The sequence below is a fragment of the Colletotrichum fructicola genome (genome assembly GCF_000319635.2).
Source record: "Colletotrichum fructicola Nara gc5 chromosome Unknown KSG_Nara_v1_contig06, whole genome shotgun sequence".
NCBI classification, from domain to species: Eukaryota; Fungi; Ascomycota; class Sordariomycetes; order Glomerellales; family Glomerellaceae; genus Colletotrichum; species Colletotrichum fructicola.
Genome location: NW_027094056.1, coordinates 4,651,230 through 4,669,272, shown reverse-complemented (window position 1 = coordinate 4,669,272; position 18,043 = coordinate 4,651,230). Strand labels below are relative to the sequence as shown.

The following is an 18,043-nucleotide window of genomic DNA, read 5'->3' as shown; positions in this document are numbered from 1 at the left end:
TGGAGTTTGCGATCACGAAGTCCATCAGTCCGTTCCTAGCGCCATGCAACCCCGGCTGCATGTTGCTGGCTTGGTGAGTAGCATCAATACCCACAAACCACCCCAAATAGGAAGGTAGATCGATGTTTTGTCAATCATCAACGAATCGATCGCAGTAACGGCGCTGGGCAATTCAAGTCAATCCTCGTCAAGCTAGTCGATACGAGCTTGGCAACGTTCCTCGTATCATCCAACATGCATCCTGCTGACCGACAACATGGCCATCTAGTATAGGATTCGCATATCTATATAGTAGTATATAAAGTCCCAAGAATATATCGTTCTCTCAAATGAATCACTCATTGCAATCTGCATCCAACGTACTGCCACTATGAGGTTCAAGATCTTTTCGCTGCCAGCCGCGGCCGTTGGACTCTCGCTCGTGTCAACAGTCCCCGCCATCAACCCCGCTACCCCCCTCGCCAATCAAAGCTCCGAATCTTCCGAAGACTCCGCGACTATAATTCCGGGAGCTTTTGTCGTGGAATGGGAAACTGGTGTGGCGGATGCACCCGGTTTCTATCAGAGTCTTGGGCTGGAGGTTGAGCATCGACTGGATCTCAATTACCAGCTGTTCAAAGGCGCATCTTTCCGCATTGTCAACAGATCAAATGATGTATCCAATGACATCTCAGGGCTGATTGCGGCACGCCCCGAAGTGAAGTCAATTTGGCCTGTTAGAACGGTCAAGATACCGACAGTGAAGCCACTTTATGTTGGGAAAAACAGAACGGCTATTTCGGGGCAGTTCGTTGGAGTAGACAAGCGGCAGGCGGAGGAGCCCGATACGTACACGCCACACGTCATGACCCAGATTGACAAGCTGAGAGCCGAAGGATATACTGGCAAGGGGATTCGTATCGGAATCGTTGACAGCGGTGTCGATTACACGCATCCAGCTCTTGGAGGCTGCTTCGGAGAAGGATGCATCGTCAGCTACGGTTGGGACCTCACTGGCGACAACTACTTTCCTCCGAATAGCCCTGAACCTGATGCGGATCCTTATGACGGGTGCGTCGGCCACGGAACTCATGTGGCTGGTATCATCACAGCTCAGGCCAATGAGTTGGGCTTCACTGGAGCAGCTCCCGACGTCACCATTGGAGCTTACCGAGCTTGGGGATGTAACAGTCTGACAACAAATGATATCCTGCTCGATGCTTTTAATGCTGCTTTCGAGGACGGGAGCGATATCATATCCTGCTCGGCGGGGCAGTATACTGGGTGGGCAAACGATCCTTGGGGCATAGCTGCATCGCGAATTGCAGCACAAGGTGTGTCCGTGATTGTGGCCCCGGGCAACTCTGGCAGATCTGGCATGTTTCTATCGGCGTCACCAGCAACCGGCGTCAATGTAACAGCTGCAGGGTCTGTTGACAATACCATAACGCCTCTCTTGCTCACTGCTGGTTCCTATACGGTGGATAACGCAACAGGAATCTCAGAGCCGTTTGGTTTCATCAGCGGTGGGCCGGAGTTCGCGGAAAACATCACCTTGCCGCTTTGGTCTGTGAGCAACAGATCTGACTCTGCGAACGATGCCTGCAGTCCTTTGCCGGATAGCACACCTGATCTCTCGTCAAAGATTGTCCTTCTTCGTGTGGCAGACACCTCGGAATGTTACTCATCTACACAAGCCACCAACGTCGCTGCCAAAGGAGGTAGGTATCTATTGTTTTATAGTCAAAGCAACTCGTAGGTCGACCCAACATTATTTTCTACACATCACTGACTTGAGAAGCTCTATTGCAACAATCTACGCCTATTCAGATGGCATCACCGGCGTTGGGACCGTCACTCCGGCTCAGGGCGCCACTTGGATTAACCTATTGAACCAAGGTTCGAACATCAACATTCACATCGTTGACCCCGCTGCAGCCGACATCCGGTATGAGGCTGTTACCAATGACGTATCTGGTGATCTCACCAGTCTGACCACAGCTTGGGGGCCTACATGGGAGGTGGTATCCAAACCCCAGTTCACTGCTCCAGGTGGAAACATCCTTTCAACTTGGCCCATGGTTATGGGAGAATATTCCGTGCTTTCCGGGACTTCCATGTCAACACCTTTGATTGCTGCAATATTTGCACTTGTCGGTCAAGCGAGAGGAACAACAGATCCTGTCGAATTGCGGAATGTCATCTCATCGACCTCTAGGGCTCGGCCTTGGTTTGATGGAACGAATGTCCACGATATACTAGCGCCTGTACCCCAGCAAGGTTCTGGCGTAGTCCAAGCATACGATGCCGCTCATGCAAAGACGATCCTTAGTGTTAGCGAAATCTCGTTCAACGACACAGAAAACTTCGTCGCGCAGCATACATTCAGCATCCGGAATACAGGCGGGGACACAGTGATTTACAAACTTGGACACACCAAAGCTGCTACAGCCTACACCTTCGCCTCTGGCTCAAAATCTGCCTCTCAGTTTCCGAATCCGACTGTCGATGACTGGGCCGAACTCTCTTTCTCATCAGAGTAAGTTGATGTCAGATGCGAAGAAGTATTATACAAAGCTGACATGAAGCATAGGACAATAAGTATATCGGCAGGCTCGTCGGCAGAAGTGACGGTCACAGTAGTTCCGCCACGAAATGTGAATGCGACGCAATTGCCCGTATATAGCGGCCTAGTTACGATCGAAGCCGATAACGGAGAGACGCACAACATCCCATACGTTGGTGTTGCCGGTAGCATGAAAGAAACCCCGGTGTTCCTGGAAGGCCCTGAGTATGGAACCTTTCTCGGCTACTTCAACAATCCCACCGCTCCGAACACCACGTTCACAATACCCCGCCCTGGCACGACGCCGCCGGGAAATGTGGAATATCCGAGCATCCAAACAAGTTTGCTTTTTGGAACGCAGATGGCTCGAGCCGATGTGGTGGCTCTATCGGAGACGGGGCTTCCCACAACGGCATTTTTCGACATCGAGAGCGTTGGTTTTCTTTCAGGCTTTCCGGAACATTGGGTCGTGAGGAGAAACTACAGGCTCGGGTTTACGGGAGAGCTCGCGGATGGGATGGTTGTGCCTGAGGGAACCTATAAGATCGTTTTCAGTGGCCTCCGGGTTTTTGGCGACCGCGGAAAGCGTGAAGACTGGGATTTTGCGGAAACAGTACCTTTCGTCATCCGATATATCGAATAGAGAAAATTGTCCCACAGTCTGATGGTGCTGCTGGAGAAGTTAAGCAAGATCGGCGGATGTGCAGCAATACAACTATTGATTACAAACAACCATCTGGTCTAGGAATTTGGCTCTAGACTGAACGTGTAGAACTTATAATTACATTAGTCCGAGATCAGTATGCTTGGAGTCTGATTACATGCTCTCCGTTGAAAACTCGGGTGGGGCAATCGACCGCTGTTTCCCGCAGTCCGGCTGACGCCATCTTTCGTCTCATGCATGCCTGATCCACAGGTCCAATCAAATGCTCATGATCGGAGTAGTTTGAACTATGTGATAAACTTTGGAGACGGTAATGCCGGGCAAGACCGTGACCGTCTGAACTATTTGAAGCAGACGCCCTGTCTCGGGGGACTTGGTCAAGAAGCAGCGACTCAAATGAGAATTTCTCAGATCGGCTTCGCAACCATGGAAGGTATTTCATATCAACTTCTTACCTACGAAACAACCAAAGGCCACATAGGCGGCGTTCACGTGAATGGCATGGTGTACGATCTCTGCGACGTCGTCTCTGCTACGTGTGTCAGCACCCTTGATGCCCTCCGAAATTGGGATCAGATTAGTTCAAGATTGGAGGCCTTTGCTCTTGATACAAATACGGCAAATGTCTCATCTCAAGCCCTCAAAAACGTCAATGCATTGGCACCAATTCCAAGTCCGACGACAATTTTCTGTGCGGGAGGCAACTTTACAGATCGTCTCGACGAAATGAGCCGCGTTTTGGACGTCAAGCCAGGTCCAAATTTGAAGGAAAGAGGAGAGCCACCTTTTTTCTTTCTCAAGAACACCACAGGAGTTTGCGGGCCAGGATCTGTGACGAAAATAGATTCCACAGACCTCATGGTAGACTGGGAACTTGATCTGGTCGCGATCATTGGGCGTGTCGCACGCCACGTCTCCCGGGACAAAGCTATGAGATATGTAGCAGGTTTCACCGTCGGAAACGATCTTTCTTTTCGACAAAACATTCAGCGAAAAGAACTTCGATCTGGCGATGCCTTCAAATTTGACTGGTTTCGTCAAAAGTGCTTCGATAGCTCTTGTCCGGTCGGCCCGTGGATGATGCCGACCAACCAGGTCCCGAACATAGAAGACCTGGGGATGAGGCTTTGGGTTGACGATGAACTCATGCAAGACACTAATACCGGGAATATGATTTTCTCTGTCGCCGAGCAAGTTGCAGAGCTCTCTCATCAACTGACCTTGCACCCTGGCGACATGATCATGACTGGAACTGGAGCTGGCGTCGGGCTTGGCCGCGGGAGATTTCTGAAAACTGGAAACACTCTGCGATGCATGATCGAAGGCATAGGAGAATTTAGCCACTATATTGGGTAAGACAACCTTGATTGGTTCTCTTCGAGTACGTCAACTTGAACTAGAGCCTTCTTTCTGAGTTGATAAGCTACTACAGATAAGCAAGATCAAATTGAACAAAATCTTGGCTTAACCGCGCGCGAGACCCTCATAGCACCACGATTTCAGTTCGAGTCCCCATCTGCTACAACTTCCTGCTCTCCACCTTGCTCGGCACCAACTCCTGAGAACCGTGCAAGTCTTACGCCACAGCCTTGGCTGCTTTTCTGTGGACGCATGCCATAAGTGACTATTCCGTTTTGGGTCACTTACGCTCTCGCCTCTACCCAGGATTTTGTAAGATGCCAGATAAACTACCCGACCACTGCCATCGGGTAGGTCGTCTAACTGATAGACATAGCTTGTAAAGCAGCGGTGGCATTTCCTAGCTCTGGTGAGAATGCGTATTCTGTCCGGTCCGTCCTTCTCCTCGTTCCAAGGATCGATCCGGTGCGCAGTGGGCTCCAAGTGTTGTGGTTTTTGTTCCGGCCAAATCTGAGGGAACTCTTCGGTCCAGCGAACGTGGCCACAGCAATTATTCATAGACCGCAAAATAGGTCTCAAGTTTGGTGCGGCCACACGTTGCTGTTGCTCATCACCGTGACATGGAAGCATGGCAATGACTGTTCGAAGAATGAGCTCGCCGTCCCAGATGAGGCACCTCGTAGTGTACCGGATTTGCGCATGGCCGACTCGGTAATCCTTGCTTGAGGCGAGCATATCCAGCGAATATCTGTATGTCCTCTGACGATACGATCGCATAATCGCATATACCATATTCCAGTGCATGTTTTCTGGGAGATATATCGATTGAAACTTCCCTACACGCTCTGCCATTGTCCAAATGACACAGGGGTTTCCTGAAGGTGGGAGGGAAGCTTGAGGTATATGGTATATGCGGCAAGTATGGCAGGGGACCTTCTTCACTGGAAAGCCATCGCGCTCCAATAGCAGTAGGAGTTCGAACAATGAGCGCTCGTCTGTAATGTCGAGGGATTTTGATCCTAGCTTGTCGTATAACACTGTGCTCGTCAACGCAAGTGATGATCGTGCAGCTGCGGTGAGATGATCCGTTATGCAGAGGAGAAGCTCCCTTGGTGAAATCTCAACAGTACTGTACCCAATGACTAAGTAGCCGTTGAAGGTTCGCGGGCGTTCTTTTTGCTGCCTGGAGCCAAAGAATCGATGAATGGCTTTAGTTATGGGAGCTGTCTTTTGATGCAGTAGTCCAACTCGATTGAGCAATCTCTGGGCTGCAGCAACTTCATCCAGTTGAATCAACTCCTTTGCATTGCTAGAATCCATCTGCGATAAGGAGACGTCGGCTTAGCTGAATGAATAGTGGAGAGGTAGATATTGAGCTAAGATGTTTTGGCTGTTTTGACAGATTATTTTCTCGATTTGATGATTGTGTATTACTTTAATATCAGTCGCACTGTGGCAGTGTATGAAGTTGGGGTACCGGAGACACACGTCGAGCGGCAAGTCTAACACTGCACGTCAAGGTAACAAGCCATAGCTAAGGGTGTTCAATAGAGGGCGGGGTGATTGTCCTGCAGAACCTGTCTGGAAACTTAATCACGACTGCCTTTGACGTGCAGAAATTCTTCTTCATTTGAATGATGATCTGGCGAGACATTAGGGGCTTGATTTTGAATTCGCAAAAACGCACTATTCAACGTTCACAGCATCTAAACAGTGATGAAGGTTCTGTCGCGTCTGGCACGGGCAAAGATTTCCAACAAGAGGAAGAGGCAAATTGAAACCATCGTCTAGGCTTGCAAAGAGATTTTCTGGTAATAAAAATTGTCGAGAACTTGTCTATACGCCATTAGGCTAGGTTTCCGAGATAGTACGAGTCGCTCGTACTACTCGGTTGCCGCATAGTCCACCTCATACAGTTGCGCTTTGACGCTTTCCACCATCCAAGTGAAAAGTTTAAAGCCTGCTAGTCTCTACATGAAGCCATACTTATGCGCCGAAGCATGTGACTCAGCTAACCTTCCGTCTTCATCAACTACGTCTGACAGCATCATCAGATCCTCATCAACATGGAGAAGTCAAACGTGAATATCTCACGACTGAGGCTTGGCCAAAGTGATTCCGGCCCGGCGTGTAACTCATGTAGAAAGTAAGTATTATTCCTTGGAATATCTCGCTCGCATGTGAATAACTAACCGACGAAGACGGAAGTCAAAATGTTGGTTCCTATTTTCCTGATTGCTTAGGCCGTTCTAGTAGCTAAGCAATCAAATTTAAGGTGACAAGTTAAGACCATCTTGTACCTTCTGTATAGTACAGGGGCAATCATGCGTCTACTCTCCACTCCGCAGGAAGCCAGGTCCCGCTAAAGGATCAAGACACATTAAAGGCACGAAGGAGTTGGAACAACGCCTAAGTAGTGTATCCTGTGGTCACAGCCATTTTACGTCTCGAGGCTGACGCCGATATTCTGTTCCCCAGCTCGAGTAGAAGAGTTCCTCAAGCTTCCTCAACCTCCGAGTGCATCTGGCCTATCCAGGGATGTCTCGGAACAATCTCAGCCAGTGAGCACGGAGTGTGAGTTGACGGCAAGTCTTGCTCCTTTAAATGATGCGCCATCATGTATCCCACCCGCCATTACGTACTATGAACCGGTGTCTCCCAGCAGTATTCAATCAGTCCTCCGAGCTATCAAGTGGATCAATTGGACAGACGACAGAAAGGCTTTAGGTCCGAACAATAACGCACTTCAATCTACCTGTAGTCGTCATTCCAAACTGCCTTGTTACATTGGTGATGGGACTCTCTGGACGGATAATGAGCACTGTTTGTGAGACGAGACCCTTGGTACTTTCACCACTGCGCCACTGACTACTATTGCCAGGATCTCTGCATATTTCGAACATGTTACTCTGCCTCTCTCTATTTTCTCACCGACCCGATTCTATTCTCAATATGCGGAAGGACATATTCCGCCCTACTTGTTACACGCCATGTTTTCGCTTTCGAGTCGGTTCACAGAGGCGCCAGGAGTTTTGCATCTTGCGCAAAATGACCTGCCCGGTCTCGCAGAAAGATTCTACCGAACAGCCTCTGGTGAATTGGACCATTTCGAAGGCAGCTACAGAGGAATCGGCATGGCCGAGGTTCAGACTGCCTTCCTCTTAGCACATTACCAGTACACTTATCTGCCTGTTGGATCGGCCTCTTATCAGTATTCCAGGGCAGTCAGGTGGGCATACACTTGTAACCTACATCAAGTCGACAATCCCCGCCCAGGGTCTCGAAGAGATGAATCGGATTATACCGTAGACGATGAGGAGAAGAGATGTCTATGGTGGGCCCTGTGGGCCATGGATAGTTTCGCCAGTCAGATGTCTTCAGTGCCTCCGAATATTGAAGATGGAAGTTCGAGCACCCTGTTGCCCTCTTGCCGGCTGTCGGAACTCGCTATTGGTAACTTCCCGCCCTCTGCGACGAGATCGTTAGACGACGATCGAGAAAAGAACTGGTACAACCCACTACCTGGAGAGACACCAGGAGTTAAGGCGCAATTAGTCAGGCTATCAGCGACGGCATTAGCGCGGGAAATGAGTTCTCTGATAAGACTGAGGCAAGCTAGGCCCACAATCGCCGTCAAAGATCGTCTTGACCGTCTCGAGAAGCAATGGTACTGCATGATATCAGGCCTCTCTCCTGAGTTTCTGTCTCCGGAATATTGCGCAGCTGATCAGAGTGTGGAGGGTCATCGTCTGAGACTTGAAGCTTTACATCTGGTACACGTGTAAGTATGATCATATGGCCTTTTAGGTTCAACATTAAGATTTTGCGTCATATTAAAAGATGATGCTAGAACTGGCTTACTATCTGGAATACCGCCGCTGCGCCCATTAACGATGAAGCGTGATAGGTGGCTTAATAGAAACGAAGCACCATACAACTATGAAACCCGATGGAGCAATAGCATATCCCACGCTCTTCGCATTGTCGCACTTTACCAACATGGAAATTGGCCTTCTCAAGCATTTCTCGAAGGTGATGCAATCACCCTGTTCCCCATCCTGTGGACAGCAGCGTCGTTCTTGTCCCTTGCACTCATGAGGTCTGGACCGGTTGATGCCACGGAGAAAATAGCCTTGCTGGATGCATTAGACTCAGTCATGATACAGCTGACGCAGGCATCGCGACATTGGGGCATTGCTAGACTTTTCCTTTGTGAGTGGAGATTTCCAAATTCTTCAGTTTCATTGCTGACTAGCCACTCTTTCAAGCCTCTCTAAAAGAGCTTCGAGGCTTAAGTTATTTCAGACTTGACATGAGTACCATTTTCCAGCTTGTTTTAGGGATCTACAGTCCCCTCAAACAGGATGCCGTGGAGCGCGAGGAACCGAAGGGCTCTTTGGACCCAACTGTCGAAGAGGATGGTGTCTTCAGGGACGACCAGAACTCCGAAGGCAATCCAAGTCAGATGACATCTGCGTGGACCGGAGAAGATATCACCTCGTTTATCGACTGGTCTGGCGGAAACCCGAACGATCAAGGCAGTGAATGGTGCGGTCCAGAGACCTCATACGGGCTGTAGTGACTGTGAGCAGAAACTATCGAGAGTTAGGAAATGCATCCAGTAGAAAGCAGTTCCGATTCGAGTGTTTTTCAAACTCAACCTGTGCGACGTTGTCCGTCCAAACCCAACAATTTACGTGAACTTATCTCTGATCACCGCTCTAGAACCCGCGGTGGCGTGAGAAATCCTGGAGATGGCGTCATTCTACCCCTCAAAACCCCACGATACACCTTTGCCCCAACTGGGGAAGATGGGGCACTCCAAAGAAGACATTTAGAACACGTAACCAACTGTGCTTATTAACCAAGATTGACGAGATACCGTATTTTTTACCTTGTGCTTGGCGGTAACCTGTTCATAATGACGCAAGAACGATAGCGATTGATGTGATGAATGCCAAGAGGACAGGGCCTTGACTTTTCGCAGTCACCAACACCAACCTTTATCATTGTCCAGACCAACCGCCGACATCCGAAGCGATTACTGCCCTATGAACTTTTCTTAGCCAAGAACGAGGTATTTGCCTGAATAGCTGGCTTTACATTGCGTGATCATGCACAGTATTTGTGTCAGTGGGAGTCGTGGGGTACGTGGATGATTGCTTATCCAAATGGAAATATGCGATGATTAGTCGATCATTCTGGATATTTCCTTCGTACCTCAGCAATTTGGAAGCTGATGAGAACATGACCCAAGGCCATGTGTTTCCGTATACCCAAGACTTAAGGAATCACAACTCGTGATGGGCTAGTCGAGTGTTAACCTCCCATCTGCTTGACTGCTGTATAAATATGATGGGTAAACACATGAGCCCTGGATGGCCTAGGCTAGAGAAACCTCCATGGCTAATCTATAGAGTATATGAAGGGGCGCGAGTCCGGGGCAGCTCCTCCTCCACACCACCACAACCAATTGCTCCCTTCAACATCAAGATACCGCCAACATTTCCCGGGCTCTTTCACAGACTTTTGAATTCTCATGCATGCGCATGCAACTTCAGCAAATAAGATCTCACCGATAATGAACAGAGGATCTCCGCAGGGTGAAATTGCTGGAAAGCTACCAGGTAAATGCCAACCTTCAGTATGGTGTTCGGCCTCAGGATTGGGCATCTAAGTCGGACTTCAGCCGGTCTGCGTCGGGTCTTGCCCGATCTCTGGGTTCCATCGGGTGCCCTTTCCGGCCAGAATATGCTTCCAAGACTTTTGACGACTTACAAACCCTCCATTACGACAGAATCCTGCAGCCTTTTGTTGTACTCCACGTGGAGTACCAAATCTTGGCAAATAGAATGCTTTTGATATAACATCGTGGAGAATATGGTTGCGGCCATGAGAAAGTCCGCTAATTGTCCTTGCGAAGACAATCAGAAAACTGGCACCCAATTCATCTATTCTACGCGGTTTCTTAAGGGCATTAACTACTTCTAGGTATGCCTGGTTCCATCGCGGAAGTCCGGCCAGCCGATGCCGATGCCAAAACTTCAGCTTCTTCTCAAAGCAACGACAAGGGCATCGTCGAGCCGGCTATCACTGAGGTCCTCCAAGAAGCACCGAAACGAACATGGAAATCTTATTTGTGGGTGTAACGGGCTAGAGCCCGGCCGAGATCTCCGGCTTTGCCGGAGCAGCTACCGAGATCCGGCTCCGCCGGATCCACTATTCTGCTGTAGCACACCGCCTAGCCCCGGTCTGCATCACTGCTGCTAGGCGCCTATCCCTGTAAAGTCCTTTCCTCCTTCTTCAGCTTAGAATAGTCAATCGACGGCACCTCTACGTTGAACAAGCCTAGGGGCCAGCCCCTTACATATTCTAAGCTCGACAACAAAAGACGCTATACGAAACCTCACGAGAGCGATATGACGATTCGCTAGAGGGTAGTGCAAACGAGAAGACGCTATACGGAACCTCACGAGAGCGACACGACGATTCGCTAGAGGGTAGCGCAACGAGAAGACGCTATATGGAACCTCACGAGAGCGGCACGATGGATCCGCCAGAGGGTAGCGTAAACGACGCGATGAATGCTGAGATTGATCGCCGGATCAACGAAGCGGTCAACGCAAGCGTCCGTCCTCTTCAGGACCAGATGGCCCAGCAGACGGCCCAGATGACGCAGCTCTTGACAGCTCTGAATGGGCTTATGTCAACGGATAGAGCAACCCCTACGCCGCTTGCGAGCAGCGTAACGACCCCGTCCACAGCCGATACAACTATACAGGCAACGAGCGACGGTATAACGATGGCAGCTAGAGGGCGGAGGAAACATCAAATACCAAACCCACCAAAGTTTAGCGGCATACGTAAAGATTTCCAACGTTGGTTCCTAGAGATGAAGGGAAAGATACGAAGAGATAGGGAAGCTTTCGACTGTGATGCCGATATATTCGCATACATCTACGCAAGGCTGGAAGGCACAGCTCAAACCATGGCGTCACCCTACTACGCTCAAGGCGGAGCAGATGGAGCGGAATCCTCCGATCAGTTTATGCAATACCTTGAGACTCGCTATGGAGATCCCAATGCAGAAGCCAGGGCACTGGATAGGCTACGTACTATCCGACAGAAGGAAAACGAAAGCTTTGCTACATTCCTCCCAAAGTTTGAGAAGGAGTTAGCAGAAGGTGGAGGAGGACACTGGGCAGACGCAGTCAGAATCAACTATCTGAAAGGAGCCCTGAACTCCACTCTGCGGGACCGTCTAATTAGTGTAATCGATCCCCCGAAAACCTACCCAGAATACGCCCGGGTCCTTATGATAATAGGGTCAGGGCTAGATAGTAGGACCTACCAGGAACGTCACGAACGACGACGATACCGAGATGCCGATGGGGACACCCTCATGGCTGGAGTCAGCCGGACTAAGGAGCCCAGAAGAGCCGCAAAGTCACAGCGCTACCGCAGCGACTCTTCCTCATCAGAAGACAACATAAGGCCCCAGAAAGATAACCGTAAATGCTATAACTGCAATAAGATCGGCCATATTGCTACACGGTGCCCTAAGCCAAGACGTTCAGGGCCTAAGAAGGTCAAGAAGGTTGAGAAAGCTAAGAGGCGAGAGGAGAGCAGCGATAGTAATGCTATAGAGGAGCTAGGAAGCTCTGAAGCTGAAGAGAGCTCGGGAAAAGAGTAACTCTAACGCGAAGTCGGGCGTTAGAGGCCAAGCCTAGTGACATTACAGAATGGAAGCAGTTCAAGCATCACATGAGCAGCAAATCAGCAGTGATCACTACCCGCATACACAAGGGCACTCAAGCAGACGCCCTAGTAGACACTGGGTGCGATCTATACTCCCTTATCGACCACGACCTCGCCCGTAAGCTCCGCCTACCGGTAGTAGACCGCTCTGAGCGGCTGCTAGGCAGCTTTAGCGACGCTACAGGCGCTACAAAAGCAACAGGTGTAGTTGTCTTCAACCTAGAGCTGTGTGGTTATGATGAGAAGATCTTTGCATATACCGTACGTAGCCTTGGTGACGACCTGTTCCTAGGGAAGCCTTGGATGGAGAGGAACCGTATTCTATACGATGCCGCTGCACAACGGATACGGCATAGGAGGGGTGGCGTAGACCTACGCTTAAAAGGCGAAGAAGAACCAGATCGAGTAAGGGAGATCAGAGCCGCGCGTCTCCTTCCAGGAGCTCCTTTCACTGCACTCTATAGGAGAGCACAACGAGACACCAAACGAACTGCAGGATACGAAGTCCGAGCCATCAGCCTAGCAGATATACAGAAGGCCCTTACGAAGAAGACTGAGAAGGCAGATCTAAAGGCCCTCCTTCCGCCAGCTATACTAGCTGAGTTCCACAAGCTGTTCCAACCTGACGAAGCCGCCAACCTTCCACCACATCGTCCTGGGGTCGACCATAAGATCCCTATCAAACAGGATAGTAGTGGTAATGAGACTGTACTACCATGGGGGCCGCTCTATAGCATGTCACGAGAAGAACTCCTCGTCCTCCGTAAGACCCTACGAGACCTACTGGATAAAGGCTTTATCCGCGCCAGCAGCTCAGAGGCATCAGCACCAGTACTGTTCGTACGTAAACCAGGGGGAGGGATACGCTTTTGTGTTGACTACCGCGCCCTTAATGAACTCACTAAGCGCGACCGATACCCTCTCCCCTTAATCCAAGAGACACTACGCACTGTTAGTGCTGCTAAGTGGTTCACGAAACTGGATGTGGTTGCAGCGTTCCATAAGATACGAATTGCTGAAGGAGAGGAGCATAAGACGGCCTTCAGGACAAGATATGGGCTATTCGAATGGCTAGTTGTACCCTTTGGGCTTACAGGAGCCCCCGCTACATTTCAACGATATATCAACGGAGTGCTTCGAGAGTACCTAGACGATTTCGCTACGGCATATATGGACGACGTACTGATCTACTCAAACGGCTCACGGCAAGACCACGAAGCAAAGGTTAAGCTAGTACTACGGAAGCTTGCTCTTGCAGGGCTCCGGCTAGACCCTCATAAGTGTGCGTTCTCTGTGAAGACAGTCAAGTACCTAGGGTTCATTATCACCGCAGGAGTAGGCATCTCCTGCGATCCTGAGAAGCTGAAGGCAATCAAGGAATGGGCTGCGCCAAAGACGGTTAAGGGAGTTAGAAGCTTCCTAGGGTTTGCAAACTACTATCGGATCTTCATCCCAGCATACTCAGAGATTGCTGGACCCCTTATATCTCTTACAAAGAAGGGCGTCCTATTCCACTGGGGTAAAGAGCAGGAAGTAGCATTCCAGGAGCTTAAGAGGATCTTTGCAGCCAAGCCTATCCTACATCAACTAGACCCTGAGCGTACAACCTACGTTGAGGCTGACTGCTCAGGCTTCGCCCTTGGAGGAGTACTGTCACAAGAAGATGAGCATGGGAGACGTCACGCAGTAGCATACCACTCGCAGCGGCTGAATGCCGCCCAGTTCAACTACCCAATCCACGATAAGGAGATGCTAGCTATTATTAGCTGCCTACGAGCATGGAGAGCGGAACTGCAGAGCGTCAATAAGTTCAAGGTTCTATCTGATCATAAGAACCTGAAGTACTTCATGACAAAGCAGAGGCTCACAGAACGACAAAGCCGATGGGCAGAGGAGCTGTCTCAGTACAACTTCGAGATACAGTACCGGCCAGGAAGTGAAGCAGTAGTGCCAGACGCACTCTCTAGACGCGAACAAGACGTACCTACGTCTCTAGAGGACGAGCGCGAACAAGGCCGGATTCTCCAGCTTCTTCCCGAAGTAGCCCTTACCTCAACGCGTACACGACGCGTAGAGGCAGCCCCATCAGTGCTTGTGTTCACCGACGATAAGGAACTACAGCAACTCTGGGACCAGACCCAAGGGCAAGACCAAGTCTACCAGCAGGCATATAATGCTGTGAAACAACGAGAAAGAAGCTTCCCTCCTAGCCTCAAGCTAAAGGTCCAGATTGCTGAGTGTGAGATCGATAATGGCAACCGACTACTATTCAGAGACCGGATCTGGGTACCAGGTAGCGAAGACCTAGATAGCGAGGCGAACACACTACGTACTCGTATCGTTCAAAGCAGCCACGACTCAGTACTTAGTGGCCACCCTGGTAGAGATAATACCCTCGCGTTAGTCAGTAGGCGCTTCTACTGGCCTGGCCAGTCACAGCTAGTACGACGCTTCTGCCGCAATTGCGATGGCTGCGGGCGAAGCCACATCTGGAGAGAGCATCGAAAAGGACTTCTGAAACCTCTACCAATACCGCAGCGTATACGAAGCGACCTCGCTATGGATTTCATTACCGACCTTCCCCTTACGGATAAGGGTGAGCGATACCTTTGGGTAATTATCGACCGGCTAGGAAAAGGCGTAACCCTTGAAGCTATGGAAAGTATGGAAGCTGAAGCCTGCGCTGAACGATTCCTGAGCTGCCACTTCCGCTTCCACGGCGTCCCTACTTCAATCGTGAGCGACAGAGGAAGCAACTGGACGAGCCGCTTCTGGCGGCAATTCTGCAAGCTTTTAGGAATAGAACAGCGGCTCAGTACTGCCTATCACCCACAGACTGATGGCGGCCCAGAAAGGATGAACCAAGAGATCCAGGCCTACCTACGCAATTACATTACCTACTCGCAGAAGGATTGGGCGAATAACCTCCCAGCAGCTCAACTAGCGCTCTGCAGCCGCGATAGCAGCGCTATAGGCATGAGCAGCTTCTTCTTAGAACACGGATACCACCCAGAGCCTGTCCGGGTTCAAGAGGCAGACCCAGAAGACCATGGGGGCCGTCGCGAGGACCTGGCACGCAAGTTGGTAACAAGGCTCCAGGACGTGATGGATATGGCACGGTCGACCCTTGCCTCAACGCAGCAACGCTATGAGGAGCTGGCTAACAGGAAGCGCCAGCCTACGGAGAGACTAGAAGCAGGCGACAAAGTCTGGCTTCACATGGGCCACTACAGGTCTCCTAGGCCATGCAAGAAACTGGATTGGTTGCACCATAAGTATACCGTTACGAAGGTTATCTCACCATACGTGGTAGAGCTTAACGTGCCAACGGCTATATACCCACGCTTCCACGTGGATACCCTGAAGCGTGCAGGTAACGACCCTTTACCTGGGCAAACGCTAGACGACGAGCAGCCGCCCCCAATTATAGATGACGAAGGCGAGGAGACCTGGAATGTAGAGAGTATCGACGCCGCCGCCTGGAAGCGTCGAGGGCGTGGGAGACGCCGTGAAGTGCTGGTTAAGTGGGAAGGATACGCAGAGAGAACCTGGGAGCCTATCGAGACGCTCCAGGGGACGGAAGCGATGGAGGCTTACGAACAACGTTACGGCCCTGCGATGAAGCACGACGGAGACCCAGCTCTAGCGCCACGGACGCGCCGCCGGAGGGGAGCGGGGAGGTAATGTAACGGGCTAGAGCCCGGCCGAGATCTCCGGCTTTGCCGGAGCAGCTACCGAGATCCGGCTCCGCCGGATCCACTATTCTGCTGTAGCACACCGCCTAGCCCCGGTCTGCATCACTGCTGCTAGGCGCCTATCCCTGTAAAGTCCTTTCCTCCTTCTTCAGCTTAGAATAGTCAATCGACGGCACCTCTACGTTGAACAAGCCTAGGGGCCAGCCCCTTACAGTGGGACACCTTCGACAAGTCTCCGGAGGAACGTCGATTTCTCTTCAAGCTCGATGCGGTGTTGATGACATTGGCATCACTCGGTTACTTCATTAAGTATTTGGATCAGGTACTTGATGAAAGCCCGACGAAAATGAGCAGTGACTGAAACACCCAGGTCAACATCAACAATGCATTTGTGTCTGGCATGAAAGAGGATCTCAGCCTGTATGGGAATGAGCTCAACTATATGCAAGTTTGTTGGACGGTAGGATACGTGATTGGAGAGATTCCCAGGTTAGTCTACCCCTTACTGTGTCACTCAACATCCATAATGACAGCCTCCCCAGTAACATGCTTCTCACCCGGATTCGCCCTCGAATCTGGATTCCAATTTGCGAGGTAGGAAACTAGAAGCAAATTACACATTCAAACAGCAACTGATTGGCATATTAGGTTACCTGGTCAGTTCTCACTATCCTACTTGCAAAATGCCAGACTTCAACTCAGATCTACGTCCTTCGCTTCTTCATTGGCCTTGCAGAATCCACCTTTTATCCAGGGATGCAATACATCATTGGCTCCTGGTACCGGAAAGACGAACTGGCCAAGCGTAGTTGCTTGTTCCATGCAATGGGAAACGTTGGGTCAATGGTTTCCGGCTATCTTATGGCTGGTGCCCATAATCTTGACGGCGTGCATGGCTATCACGGCTGGCAGTGGCTGTTCATCACCAACACTATCGTGTCCCTCCCGATTGCCATTTCTGGATTCTTCTTCCTGCCTGATTTACCAGAAATCACAAAAGCCTGGTACTTTACTCCCGATGAAATCGTCCTAGCTCAAAAGCGTATGCAGCTGGAAGGACGCGCCCAGAGGGCCCCTTATACGAAGGCAAAGTTCGTCAAGATCTTTTCCAGTTGGCATATCTGGACTCTGGTCATTCTTTACATTGTCTTCAACAACGGCAACGGAGGAAACTCTCAACCCGCATTTCCCCTTTGGCTGAAGTCTGAGGGTTACAGTCTTCGCGAAGTCAACATCTATCCCACGATTACCGAGGTAGTCAGCATTATCACCACATTGATCTACGCATGGACCTCAGACAGTCTGTTTCGGGGAGCTCGCTGGCCAGCTATTGTCTTTTCAGGGCTAGTCAAAATTATCGCTTACGTCCCCTTAACAATTTGGAATGTGCCCAACAGCCTCAAATGGGCATGCTTCATCTTGTGTGGGTTTGGAGGAGGAATCAGTGGCCTCACATTTGCCTGGGCCCACGAAATCTGCAGCGATGATAACGAGGAAAGGGCTTTGGTCACCGGGGCCATGAATCAAATGGCGTACGTCTTTCAGGCATGGCTGCCATTGGTGATTTGGCAACAGGTCGAGGCCCCTGCATACCCCAAAGGCTACCCGAGCATGGTTGCCCTTTCGATCGTTCTGATCGGCATTGCCTTTGTCATTCGTTTCCTACACAAGCGGGAGATACGTCTCAAAGGTGCACTTGGGTCGAATCCTGCCTGAAAACCGGATGCTGGGGGTTAGCTGTCCTTTTCCAGCTGGGGTTCACATGAATAAGGGCAAGTTTCTCCAATGAGGTATGGGTAGCAACCATTCAAGGCGCAGAGAATGTTGGAAATTAGCCTGAATAATAAAACATCTACACATGAGTTTCTCAAGCGGCGCAAATTGGGCCTTTCTCTCTTCTTTCTCTAGCCCGCATTTACTTGCGGACGCCCAAGTCAACCCAACTGGACATTGAAAGAAGACTAATGCACCCAGCTGACAGGTCTCCACTAGGCCGTCCGCCGCTTCGGACGAATGCCCCAC

The 18,043-nt window shown here is 50.5% G+C and overlaps 2 protein-coding genes across 2 annotated transcripts; both read left to right on the top strand.

Moving 5' to 3' along the window:
• Nucleotides 1-370: 370 nt before the first annotated feature.
• On the top strand, nucleotides 371-3,188 carry vpr-0 (Minor extracellular protease vpr; the record flags this gene model as incomplete). Its single annotated transcript, XM_066152552.1, has 3 exons — nucleotides 371-1,704; nucleotides 1,781-2,518; nucleotides 2,573-3,188. 3 exons carry the CDS (start codon nucleotides 371-373, stop codon nucleotides 3,186-3,188), a joined length of 2,688 nt encoding a protein of 895 aa, XP_066008245.1.
• A 7,927-nt stretch (nucleotides 3,189-11,115) lies between these two features.
• Tf2-6-4 (Transposon Tf2-6 polyprotein) lies at nucleotides 11,116-17,737 on the top strand (the record flags this gene model as incomplete). The annotated part of the gene is made up of 6 exons (XM_066152551.1): nucleotides 11,116-12,257; nucleotides 12,299-16,006; nucleotides 16,226-16,343; nucleotides 16,392-16,510; nucleotides 16,564-16,615; nucleotides 16,670-17,737. The coding sequence occupies 6 exons, from the start codon at nucleotides 11,116-11,118 to the stop codon at nucleotides 17,735-17,737; spliced, it is 6,207 nt and encodes a 2,068-aa protein (XP_066008246.1).
• Nucleotides 17,738-18,043: the final 306 nt, after the last annotated feature.